This window comes from Lepus europaeus, chromosome 15 (genome assembly GCF_033115175.1).
Source record: "Lepus europaeus isolate LE1 chromosome 15, mLepTim1.pri, whole genome shotgun sequence".
In the NCBI taxonomy this organism is placed as follows: domain Eukaryota; kingdom Metazoa; phylum Chordata; class Mammalia; order Lagomorpha; family Leporidae; genus Lepus; species Lepus europaeus.
The window spans coordinates 33236897-33249985 of record NC_084841.1 but is presented as its reverse complement, the minus strand read 5'-3'; the positions used below and the strand labels follow the sequence as shown (position 1 = coordinate 33249985).

The 13089-nt window shown below is 38.5% G+C and overlaps 1 protein-coding gene across 1 annotated transcript in view; it reads right to left on the bottom strand.

The window, feature by feature from the left end:
- C7 (complement C7) overlaps positions 1-12878 on the bottom strand; it is a 69672-nt gene extending 56794 nt beyond the window's left edge. Inside the window, exons 1-3 of the mRNA XM_062211767.1 lie at positions 12770-12878; positions 5448-5503; positions 2502-2577 (exon numbers count right to left, since the gene is read on the bottom strand). Of these exons, the coding sequence (XP_062067751.1) occupies positions 2502-2577; positions 5448-5503; positions 12770-12775 (138 nt within the window). The 5' untranslated portion in view covers positions 12776-12878. The remainder of the gene's footprint in view (positions 1-2501; positions 2578-5447; positions 5504-12769) is intronic.
- Between the last annotated feature and the right edge of the window lie 211 nt (positions 12879-13089).

Here is a 13089-nt window from a genome sequence, read left to right as displayed (position 1 = left end):
CCATCCTAAGTTAAGTTATAAGTGGGTCTGCTTGGAACAAGGGGTCATGGTAACATAATTTGAACTCTGGTATCCACCAGAGCGTGGCTGTAGCACCTTTTCATCATACCTAACTGGAGTGCCTCAGAGGAAAAGAGGGGGGGATGCAACTCAGTCAAGTTTCTTGCTATGTTTTTAGCTCCAGTCTTTAATTGATGAAGACATCTCTTTTTATGGCTTACCAGAGTGTCCTTTTCTGAGGTTCCAAAGCACATTGAGATGTTTGTGTAAACAGTGCTTTCCTCTCCATCTCACCAGGGTGCCCTTGACAGCTGCCCACTCTCAATAGTCTCATTCTCACCTGTCAAACTCTGATTTTATGACCCCTTTGTCATTTGCACTTATCTCTTGCCTAACAAAAAATTTGTTTTATAATATAGAGGTATATCTATTGCATCATGACCTTCATTCAAAAGGAAAAATTACTTACAAGAAAATGACCTTTAACTCTCTACTTTTATTTAGTGTTCTTTCTTGTTTTTCAATTATAAAAATGTTTTATGCACTTGGTGTTTTTTGACTTTTGCCTCATTCTTCATGTATCTGCTTTACCTATAACCACAGATGGTATCTATCATATTTGTTAGAAGTCAAATTTTTAATTTCTGTAACTTGTTTTACAATTTTATGCATACACCTACTAAATGAATGATGAAAATGACAGGGGCCGGTGTTGTGGCATAGTAGGCTAAGCCTCCACCTGGGTTGCCGGCAACCCATACGGGCACTGGTTCAAGTACTGGCATTCCTCTTTCAATCCAGCTCTCTGCTTATGGCCTGGGAAAGCAGTAGAAGACAGCCCAAGTGCTTGGGCCCCTGCGTCCACATAGGAGATCAAGAAGAAGGCCCTGGCTTTGGATCAGCTCAGCTCTGGCCTTTGCAGCCACTTGGGGAGTGAACCAGTGAATGGGAGACCTTTCTCTGTGTCTCCCCTCTCTGTATGTAACTCTACCTCTCAAATAAATAAATAAAAATTTTTAAAAAGAAAAAGAAAATGACAGTCATGGTTATGCTTCAAAATAGAAATTATCAACTACAGTATGATTCTGTTATTTTTATATTTTAAAATGATTTTAAATATATATTTTTATCTGACTTGCATCTCTTTAAAAATGTTTAAACATCGGAATGTTCAAAAACTTTAAAGCAAACATGTTTCTAGGAATTTGTCCTAAAAAAGTTATGAGAAAAGAAGAGATTTCCAATCACAAAATATTCATAAAGTTTTGTTTATAATAATAAAAAAGGAAAGAATATAAATGTCAAATAGTAGAAAAGTGAATAAACAAGATAGGAATATTCATAGACTAGAACATAATACAGCCATTACAAATTTAGGTTAAAACAATGGAACATAAACATGTATATTAATATATAAATAATATATAAAATATAATCCTATTATTTCAAATTATAAGCTAAGCACACAATTAGAAAATAAGCTGAAAGAATAAATATCAAAATGCTACTATATGTATTTCTCATTAATGATGAAATTATGAGTACAACTCTTTTCACGCTTTTTCTGTATTTTCTTCAACAAACATTTTATAATAAAGAAAAAATAGACATGCTTAGAAGTTCTCTATTACATCTCAGATCAAGTGTAGCATTTTCTTTGCATTACTTGGGTATTACACTTGAAAACACTGCAAAATGTTTGATTTTTTTCATTGACAGTTCAGTATGTGTGAACTAAAACAAAGCAGACATTTTGCTAATTTGCTGGTGTTTGTTTGAAATAAGAAAAGTTGAATCTAGTCAATATGAAATACATTTTGAATTATCTACTACTTTCATTCCATGCTTTGCTATTTCTCTAACAAAGAGTTAGGAATTACCTTCAACTTTTAGCCTATGTTACATTTCTAGACATTGGTAAGATTAGAAAAGTTTTTCAAAAAGCAAAAAGAAAAGTCCTTCAAAAAATAAATGCAGAAGCCGGCGCCGTGGCTCAACAGGCTAATCCTCCGCCTTGCGGCGCCGGCACACCGGGTTCTAGTCCCGGTCGGGGCACCGATCCTGTCCCGGTTGCCCCTCTTCCAGGCCAGCTCTCTGCTGTGGCCAGGGAGTGCAGTGGAGGATGGCCCAAGTGATTGGGCCCTGCACCCCATGGGAGACCAGGAGAAGCACCTGGCTCCTGCCATCGGAACAGCGCGGTGCGCCGGCCGCAGCGCGCTACCGCGGCGGCCATTGGAGGGTGAACCAATGGCAAAAGGAAGACCTTTCTCTCTGTCTCTCTCTCACTGTCCACTCTGCCTGTCAAAAATTTAAAAAAAAAAAATGCAGAAATTACTACAATACTAATTATTAATTTAGTCATACTTTTCTCACTTCAAAATTATTTACATAGTTTTCTAGAAACATCAATTAGTGAACATGCAATAGTTAATATCATTGTAGATATGCCTGTGCTATTTGTGCATGTAAATAATCAAATATACAGTTCTATGTGGACCTACCTGTGTCTTGGTACAGCCACTGCATTCTGACCAAGAGCCATAGGAATCCCACTGGCAATTGACTGGAGAGGAACCACTGTCGCAATGGCAAGTTGTCCATCATAAGGCAGGTAGACAAGTAAGTGAGGAATATGCAAAGAATAATCAAGACAAAGAATAGTCAAAAATAGTCAAAAACTGCTTCAACTTTTTTTCCTAAGAGACACTAAAAATATCCCAAAATACATAAAAATGGGGAGATTCATTTTTTAGAGGTTAACATTTATTAAATATCTGTTATAAACAAAATACTGTTAAGACACTAGAGTGTACAAATAAGAGGTTACTGACTATTGATAGAGTAAGACAGACAGATATACAAATATAATATAATACATGTAATTTGATAGATTTCATAACAGAAATGTGCACAATGGAATGTGACATGGAAATATGGATGGGGAGCATTTGGAGTTGGCAGGTTAGGGGAGAACATATAGAGGAAGGTGTTTTGGCCTTTGAGAGAATCTGAATGATAAACTGAAGAGTTATTCAGAAATTGTTAACTGAGTGACAAGAAGCTCTAAAAAGGCCCTAACAGAAGTGGGAAACTAAAAACAGGCAGAGGCTAACTGGATAGAAATTTAAACTTGTATTCCCCCATTTCATATTTTTTAAAGATTTATTTATTTTATTTGAAAGTTAGAGTTAAACAGAGAGAGAAGGATAGGCACAGAGAGAGAGAGAGGTCTTCCATCTGCTAGTTCACTCCCCATGGCCGCAGTGGTCTGAGCTGTGCAGATCTGATGCCAGGAGCCTCTTCTGGGTTTCCCACATGGGTGCAGGGGCCCCACTTGGGCCATCTTCTACTGCTTTTCCGGGCCATAGCAGAACTGGACTGGAAGTGGAGCAGCTGGAACTTGAACCAGCGCCCATGTGGGATGCCAGCACTGCAAGCCGCAGCTTTACTTGCTAAGCCACAGTGCCGGCCTCTCCCCCATTTCATTTAGACCACTTTTCAAGCACACACCCAAATGGAGCAATTTGAGCTCACACAATCTCATTGAAATAAAATGCATGTGAAAAATGGAGAGTTTACTCACACAGTGCTCAATTCTTGGCCAAGTCACATAGAGGAAGTCACATGGGTTAGTTCTAAGACATTCAGTAGCCTTTGTTTAAAACAATGTCTTACAAGAAGCAAAGGAGCTAAGACTCCTAATTTCTGGATTTATGGCACATTGATAAGCTGGGAGATATCTTGAGTCAAGGTGATTAACTTAAGACTCTCAGTTTACAAAAATCTGAGTATTTTTTCATGCAGAAATATTTACTAAACTTATTGTGATCTGTCTAGTTTGTGTCCCAGGGAGAGGCTTTCCCCAAACACAGAGGTTTAGGACAAGAAGTTTGCTTGGCTTTCCTTCCTCGCTATTCCCATACCATCCCCTGCAGGCCTCTCCTGGAGCCCTAGGATATTGCATTGCAAGGAAATGTCTCAATATCTGAATCACCAAGTACACTCAGCGCCATCTTGCTCCTGTTTGTATCCCAAGCACCCCCCACATACATGGCACCTGGCACATATTCTGATAATCCAACAAGTGCTCTGTCCCACTAATCTGAGAATGAAAGCAAACAAGACTACAGGAAAACAATGCTACATTTTTCTAGCATTGTCTCAAGAGTCATGAAAAGTATTTTCTCAAAAAACTCTTGACCTTTAAGTTCAGAAAATTTTTTTAAGGATTATGTTTAAAGACCAAATAGTGGACTGGGGTAGACATATGACAAACCTGCATCCCATATCAGAGTGCCTGGTTCAGGACCTGGCTACTCTGTTTTCCATCCAGCTTCCAGCTGATACATATGGGAGACAGCAGGGATGGCTTAGGTACTTGGGTCACTGCCGCTCACATACAGCACTCAGACTGAGTTCCAGGCTTCTGGCTTCAGCCTGGCCCAGTTCTGCCTGTTGGGAACATCTGGGGAGCGAATAAGTGGATGGAAATCCCTCTCTCTCTCTCAACTCCCCCTCCCCCACCTTTCAAATAAAATGAAAATTAATATTTTTTAAATATTTCTCTGGGATATGTAGGTCTGTTATGATTCTCTGAATTACAGGTAAAACCATGGGATGGGACAAAGACCTTGAGGTATTTTTAATCTTCAGTTTTATTCCTTACAAGGAAAAAAAATAATAATATAGTAATAAAAAATAAAATTTGTAATAATAAGAAAACACTTTTGTTATGTGGACATAAACGGTAACTGCAGAGGCCTAAGTCAGCCAGGGTGCTGCCTGTGCTGTGAGGATGACCTACAGTTGGTTCCCAGATAACAGGACCTTTCAATGAACCTCAACTCTGACCAAGGAAGCACCAGCCAGGGGCAAGGAAACAACAACTGCCCCTTGAGAAGGAGGGAGTTTTAGGTCTTAGGACCACTGTAAAGAGAGTGACTTACCTCCCACTGTCTGCCCTTCCCTGCATATAGAGTGAGTGTGGAATGCTCCTCCCTAATCAATATGGGAGTCTATTAACGACTATTAATGCTCTCCCATTTTCATTAAGGCATTCTTGATTTTTCAATGTGACTGATAGCCACACACAAATCTGTGTTGTTTTTAACTTAACTCAGTGTACGCATCCACCCTGTAAGAACAGTGTAAAACCTATAACCAAACTCAGACTGTGGCACAGCTAACACAGGCAACTATTTGTTTCCAAGTTTAAATCCTCAGTTTGACTTACTGAACAAATTTTAACTTTGAGTTTTCAGCCAGTCTCTGATTTTTTCAGTTAACAGTTACCACTGCCTTTTCTAAAAAATATAGAAAAACAAAACACATTGAAGAAATAAACTCACTGAAGATGCAATGTAAAACCAGACCATACCAAATAATTTCCTTCAAATGTTTTACAAAGAATTTTTAATAATTTTCAATACAATATAAAAAATTCTCACCTTGAAAAACTTTGAAATTCTCCCATAAATCCCACAAAAATGAATAAACTGATTGCCTGAAGAAAAAAAAAACAATAAATCATTAGTATGTCTTGAGTTTCTTTAACAAGCTGAATACCAATACACTCGTACAAATCAAGAACTGTGAGTTGGAAGTACAAAGAGTGAAAGAACCACAGAGAAGGTCAAATGACTCTGCTTTTAAGTTTCCATTTTAGAAGTTTGAAGTTTCCTCAAAAAATTAAAAAGAGAAAAAGATTAAAATGAGAACTAACATGATTCAACAATCCCTCCTGCTGTGTATACAGGCAAAGGAAAAAAAATCAATATGTCAAAGAGATCACCTCACTCCCACATTAATTGTAGCATTATTCACAATAGCCAAGACATGGAATCAACCTGTGTCCATCAATGGATGAAGAGAGGAAAGAAGTGTGGCATACATAGATATACACATAGATAATGTTAGAGTAGGCAGTTAGACAGCCACGGGCAGGGGCCCCCAGGCTAGGACACCTGTGCTCCAGCCATTCAGCACCAGTAAAACTGCAACTTCTCAAGAGCCAGAGAGAGAGCTGTGGTCAGCTCATCCCTGCCCCAAGGAAGACTCCACCTTCAAAGTCACCATGACAGATCCTATCTGAGAATTAAGACTAAACTGGTCTACCTCCCTCTTCCCAGAAAACCCTCCCCCATTCTACAGAAACCCTAATCCAGGGGAGGAATAAACCACCACTCAATTAAGATACAGGCGATTAAAGACTTTCCCTGGAGTTGATTAAGCAACTGCCCCCTCAGCTCTTTCCCAAGTGCTTTTGCTCAATAAGCTTCACTTCTTCCTTGAGTTGAACTCGCTCTGAATTCCTTCTCTGGCAAGTTCAAGAACTGAAGTGACACCTTCTGCACCAGCAATCTGGTAACATGCACATAATGGAATACTACTTGGCCTTTAAAAAAAAGGAAATCCGGATAATTGCAGCAATATGGACAAAGACATAACATTATGTGAAATAAGCCAAGTACAAACACCAGCTCATCTTGCTTATAAGTGTCATCTTAAAATGTTTAACTCATAGACGTAGAAAGTAGAATATTAAAAATTTTAAGAAGGAAGGGAGGGAGGGAGGAAATAAGTTGCTTACCAGAGGCTGAGGGTGGGGATGAGGGGTTGGAGAAATATTGGTCAAAGTATACCCTGATTTCAGTTAGATGAGAGGAATAAGTTCAAGAGATCTATTGTACAACATAGTGACTATAGTTAAAACAATGTATTGAATACTTGAAAATTTTTGAGAGTAGATTTTAAATATTCTCAACACTAATGATAAGTATGGGAGGTGATGTATATGTTAATTAGTTCATTTGAGATATTCCACAGTGTACAGAGAAGAGTTTTAAAACATGTTGTACATAATAAATATATACAATTTTTATTTTTGAAAATAAGAAAAATGTAAATCTTATACATAAAAGTTTTATATTGTTCTATGGACTCCATCTCCTACTGTTTATTTCTGCAAAGAAAACTAGGAGTTGGGTGATGCCAAATGAAAATGCTCAGTACAGTGAAATGGCCTCAGGCACTTCCTTAGGGTTCCACCACCTTTCAATGCCTTTCTCCACTCCCCTTCTCTCTAACTTCAGCACCAGGAGGACACACAGAGGAGAAAAAGCCTGGAAGAGAAAGATGATGGTGCTTTATAAATGAGTAATCAAAAGTTAAGGCACAAGGACACGTGTTTTCCCAGTGCACAAAACACCTACATCATAAGTCACAGTACATAAGTTCAAGGCCCAGTTCCACTTCCAACCCAGCTTCCTACTAATGCGTATCCTGGGAGGCAGCAGATGATGGCTCAAATACTCAGGTTCCTGCCAGCTATATGGGGGACCCAGATAGAGTTCTGGGTTCAAGGCTTTGGCCTGCCCAAGAGTGAGCCAGTGGATGGAAGATCTCTCTCCCCCATGCCCCCTCACATTGTGTATGTGTGTGTGTGTGATGCTCTGTTTTTCAAATAAATATAAATAAATAAAACTTAAGGAAAACAGTTAAGACACAGCCAATAGGCGGGAGCAGTGACTCTCATCTTACTCTGTAGTACTGTGAGTGGCTTCTTCAATGTTTAAAATACCCTCCAGGCCTTTTCTAATCACCCTATGTGACAGCATAAACCTAAATATTGAGAACTTAATGGGTTACAAAATTGTAAGTAAAATATGATTATATTTTGCTTGAAAAATGCCCTTAACAGACAGGGCTGAGCCAGGCCAAAGCCAAGAGCCAGAATTCCATCCAAGCCGCCCATATGTGTGGCAGTGACTCAATACTTAAGCCATCACCTGCTGCCTCCCTGGTACATTAGCAAGAAGCTGGATTGGAAGCCAAGTGGCCAGGACCCAAACCAGGCACTCTGAGAGGACACTCAGGCATCCCAAGGGGAAGCTTAATGCTCTGTGTCACAACACCGTTTCCCACATTTTAATATGAGGCCAATATTCTTTGTCTTTCACCTAAGCTTCCCAGCCCTCTTTTCCCTCAATGTACCTATGGAATTTCTTTCCAGCGTTTTCCCAGACCCTTCCACCAGCTTCCCCAGAACCATTCATCTTATTAGTTACGTTACTTTTGGTCATAAAATATTAGTTTCCCATTTTTGGCTTTTATAGTTCTAAAAATATTTAATCCCTTTATCCTTATTAGCATATCCAAAAGGGCAGAAAGTTACCAACTTATTAAGATCAACCTGGTAGAGACTGAGCAATGCTATGAATATTTTTCTTACTTCTATATTTTTAACTGATACATAAAAACTGTACATAGTGAGTCATCCATGGGATGACTCAAAACATATGTAAATCATGTAAAGGTCAAATCAAGATAAACATATCTGTCTCCACAATTTTTATGGGACTCATATACTTTTTTTTGGAGGGCGGTGCATAGGCATGAAAGCAGGTAGGATGGGTAGTATCATTATGTTCCCAAATCTATATATGAAATACATGAAATGTGTATAACTTAAATAAAATTTCAAAGAAAGAAAATGAAAAAAATAAAGCATTAAGGCAAATGAATATGTTCACCTAGCAATTTTACTTCTGGAGTATTTTTTCCCCTAAGAAGATAAGCACACAAAAAAGTACAGAAGCAATTTTATTTAATATACAAGTGTTACTTACAAAATAAAGATTTAATTAGCACAGATTAAAATAGATTCACTATGAAAAAAAGTATATACATTAAAAAAAGATTTATTTTATTTATTTTGAAAGAGAGACAGAGAGAATCTTCCATCCTCTGTTCACTCACCAAATGGCTACAACAGCCAGGACTGGGCCAGGCCAAAGCCAGGAGCCAAGAAGTTCTTCCAAGTCTCCCACATGGGTGCAGGGCCCTAAGGATTTGGGATATCCTCCACTGCTTTCCAGACACATTAAAAGGAAGCTGGATCAGAAGTAGAGCAGCCAGGACTGGAACTGGTGCCCATATGGGATGTTGGCATTCCAGGAGGTGGCTTAACTCACTTCACCACAGCATTGGCCCCTGAGAAGTATACACTTTTAAATTTTTTTTTAATTACAAACCATCTGTATTTTTTCTTTTAAAACACTATGCATTGTGTCAAGTCTTTCTTTCATGTTCCCAGGAAAGCCTATCTCAATCTTTACTATCTCTTTACTATTCATTCTGAAACACTAAAAATTTCAGGAAAAAAAACTCTAGAATATTCTAATATCCAAACTTCAATTTATCACCCATTTTTTTCATTTTCGCCCCTACTCCTCAGTTCTTGGGTGCTTATAATAGGGGAGGAATTGGTAAAATTCCTCCACCTTATACCGCGTCCCCACAAGTTGCTTCTGTCTTCTTCGAAGTCAGAGCAGCAAAAGTGAGAGACACAAGAGTCAAAAAGGATCTTGCTTGACTAATTTAGCTGGAATCTGGTGATGGTAAATCAGGGCATGTTAGGTGACTGAATGCTGATTCCTTGTCTCTCACAGGGTTTTGTGGTTCTTTAGCAGGCTCCCCGCTGGGAATCTATAACCACTATTCCTTGGCACAATGATTCATCTCTTTGTTCATCACTTTTGATACTAATCAGTGCCTGCTTCCTTTGAGTTATTTCCATACTGATGCCATCTGTTGGGGCGGCTTCATCCAGTCAGCCTCTTGAACAGATTCCCTGACAATCCAAATCTGGCCCTCTTCCAGACGTCCACATCTGGCTCATGGATGACCTGCACACATCCTTGTCCTGCCAAATTCTAAATGTCCAGATTGTAACCCACACTGCTAAGCTGACTTACTCTGCTAAAGTAAGCTCTCGACATGGAGTGCATAGAGTACATCATTCTAGATGCCCCCTACTTCAAGAACAAAACATGGAAGCATATTCCGGAAGGCAGGGGTGCTTTAAGAGTCACCAAATAGATTTGGGGACTCCTCTCTTTATAATACTATAATATTTTACAGAATGTTCATCACCTCACTTTGAAATGCAGGAATCCAGGGCCCACGCTGTGTCATTAATCCTCTGCCTGCAGTGCCAGCTTCCCATGTGGGTGGCCATTCAAATTTCAGCTGCTCCACTTCCCATCCAGCTCCCTGCTAATGGCCTGGAAAAGCAGCAGAGATGGCCCAAGTACTTGGGCCCCTGTACCCTTGAGGGACACCCAGAAGAAGCTCCCGGCTTCAGCCATTTGGGAAATGAACCAGCAGGTGGAAACTCTCTCTCTCTCTCTCTTTCTCTCTCTCTCCTTATCTCTATATCTCTGCTTTTCAAATAAATAAATAAATCTTTTAAAAATATATAAATAAATATATAAAATGTGGGGATCCTCCAGCTTCCTGCTAATGTGTACCCTGGAGGCAGCAGGGATGGCTCAATTACATACACCTACAGGGGAGACTTTTCTTGAAAGGAGTTCCGAGTTCCTGGCTTCAGCATGACCTAGCACTTACTGTTGTGAGCATTTGGGTAATGAATCAATAACTACAAAAATCTGTGTGTATGTGTGTGTGTGTGTGTGTGGTGAGCACGTATATACATGTGTCTGTTCTGTCTCTGCCTTTCAAATAAAATGAAAATAAATTTTTAAAATGTTAATTAAAAAATAAAATGTGGAGATTTTGATATTTACTGTTTTTGGCTTTTGACTCTCAGTCAAAATCAGCAACATGAAAAATCCATTAATGATATCATTTTATATGAATTTAATGATATCATTTTATATGAATTTTAAAAGAATTTCAAACAAATTTTAGAAAACATACTTTTCACTATGAGTGCCTTCATCACCATATGCTTGCTCATTATCAGCCATCACAGTTAGCTTATTACAAGGCCAATTCTGTTCACAAGTTATTCAAGCTGAATTTACTAACCAAAGGAATTTTTTGAAACTTTGCTAACTGATTCTCTGAAAAGGAGACTGTTATTCTTCCTTGCCACTGGAAAAAGGTACTTTATCAAATAGATAAGAGAGATGGAACGAACACAAATAAAAATAAACCACGTGAATGAAAGGAAGACCTCTGAGATGACTCTAAGTTATAGCTTAGTTAAGAAGAAGATACAGTGTTTTTGTACTCCATCAAGGTACCTAAGATGGAACTACATGTCCCTGAATTTTCTTCTTACAACTGAGCAATGGTTCTCCCTCCTTCTCTTAACACAGTGCAGCCACAGCCCTGATCACGGACCTCATTGTGCCTGACCACATCCCAGCACTCTGTGAACCATCCCCCAGGCCCACAGCCCTCAGGCTCAGCTCAGTTATGGGAATGCAGAGTCATTGGTTGGCCTACAATCAGCTCAGATGGAAGCCGCTTTGGCTCTGATGTCCTTCACAAATACCCAAGGACCAAGTCATCTCCTGTCCAGGGGACACAGAGAGAATCAAAGGGGATTTAATGCACATGGATGACAGAGAGTTGAGACCAAAAGATTATCCCTTCTTGAAAGCCCAGACTCAGAAAACTGTTCTTTTGTCTTGATAGCCTGGAGTTTTCCCAAGATTCCCTTCTTTGAAATAATCACAAAAGTATGTCCTTAAGGCTTACTGCAAAATCACGAATATCTACTTTCAAACATAGGTAGGAACTATGCAGCAACTTGGAATGAAATCCTTTGTTGATACTCTATCAACCAATTAAAAGATAAAAGCATGTTTATTATCACAGCAGTAAAATGTCATAATAACTAATGACTGTGAACACATTTTTAAGCATAAAGCAATTATTAAGATGTCTTATCATAAGATAATTAAGGAAGCTGATTGACAGTTAATACAAATATTAGGAGAAAACACATTAGCTATATGACTTTAGGAAAAGCATCATTCTTTTAGAGCTAACATATATTCTAAATTTTTAAATAAAAATACAGGGCAGAGTAGTAGAAAATAGATTATATAATAAGTCTAACATTGGAAGGCTACATGGCATCCTAGCATAATAACATTATTAAACAAATGAACTTTGTGACTTGTGTTTAATTTTTAATTACTCAATTCCACATAATGCATGGATTATTTAATATTCATTTCTCACTTCTCCTTCAAACCAACTGGTAAGTGAGCATGGATTCAGTATTGCAAATGGACAGCCTAGGGACCTCAGAAGCAATCTAGCAGCTGACAGGGCTACAGTATTAGAATGAAACATTTTTATGTTTAAATATGAAAGTTTCTAATAGTAAGATGGTAATGACAATTTCAATTTATTTTTGCACCTGAAGAATTCGGTCTATGATAGCTATTTCTTTAATCTTGTCTTTGGTTGAACAGCATTTTTTTTGTTTCAACATTTGGCCATTTCATAGTAGGCCAATATCTATCTTTGGCAAACCTTTAATTTCATTCCATCTACTTGTATTTTCTATTCTCACAGTCCTGACCCTTACATCCATAATTCAAAACTGTAAACTTCCTTGTGAGAAAATTCACTTTTATAAAGCTCTGAAATAAGTCAAATAACATTGCATGCTTCTAAATCAAAACAAACCAACAATGCACTGGAAGAACATTTTTTGTAAGAAATAACAGTAGCAAACTTCTAATTCTTTATGGGCATCAGGACTTTCATAAGTATTGTCTCCAATTCTCTATTCCAAGCTGTCTGTATCTATAATTTAACTGAAAAGTAAGGAAAATGAATTCACTTTGGGTGAACTGTTAAATCTAATTAAATAAGAATATTTAAAAGTCAATTCCAAACCTTGTACACTTTTCTGTGCCCCTCTCCTTATTTGATGTCTTTCATTTAAGCACTACTACTCTTTAACATAGCTTCTTTTACAAAAAGAATCAAGTTAACTTACCTTCATGTTTGGGAAAGCATTCAGGGCAGGAGAAAGGAGGAAAATTTCCTCTGTAAGGGTGCAGTAAGATTTCAACAGCGAGAGCACAACAGGCAGCCTCCCTCTCTGCCTCTCCCTGCTCTGGATTATCTTGGCAATCACATACAGAGCAACTGGGCCTTAGACATAGCTCCTACCCCAGCCAGATTCTCCAGGGATATCGAGAGCCTGCCCTTAAGCCAGATGCATCTTATCAACTACATGGGCCTTAGCTACAACCAGCTGGGATTCTTTGGAAACTATAGATATGTTTCTGAGAAACCTATCTGTAAATCAGGAAA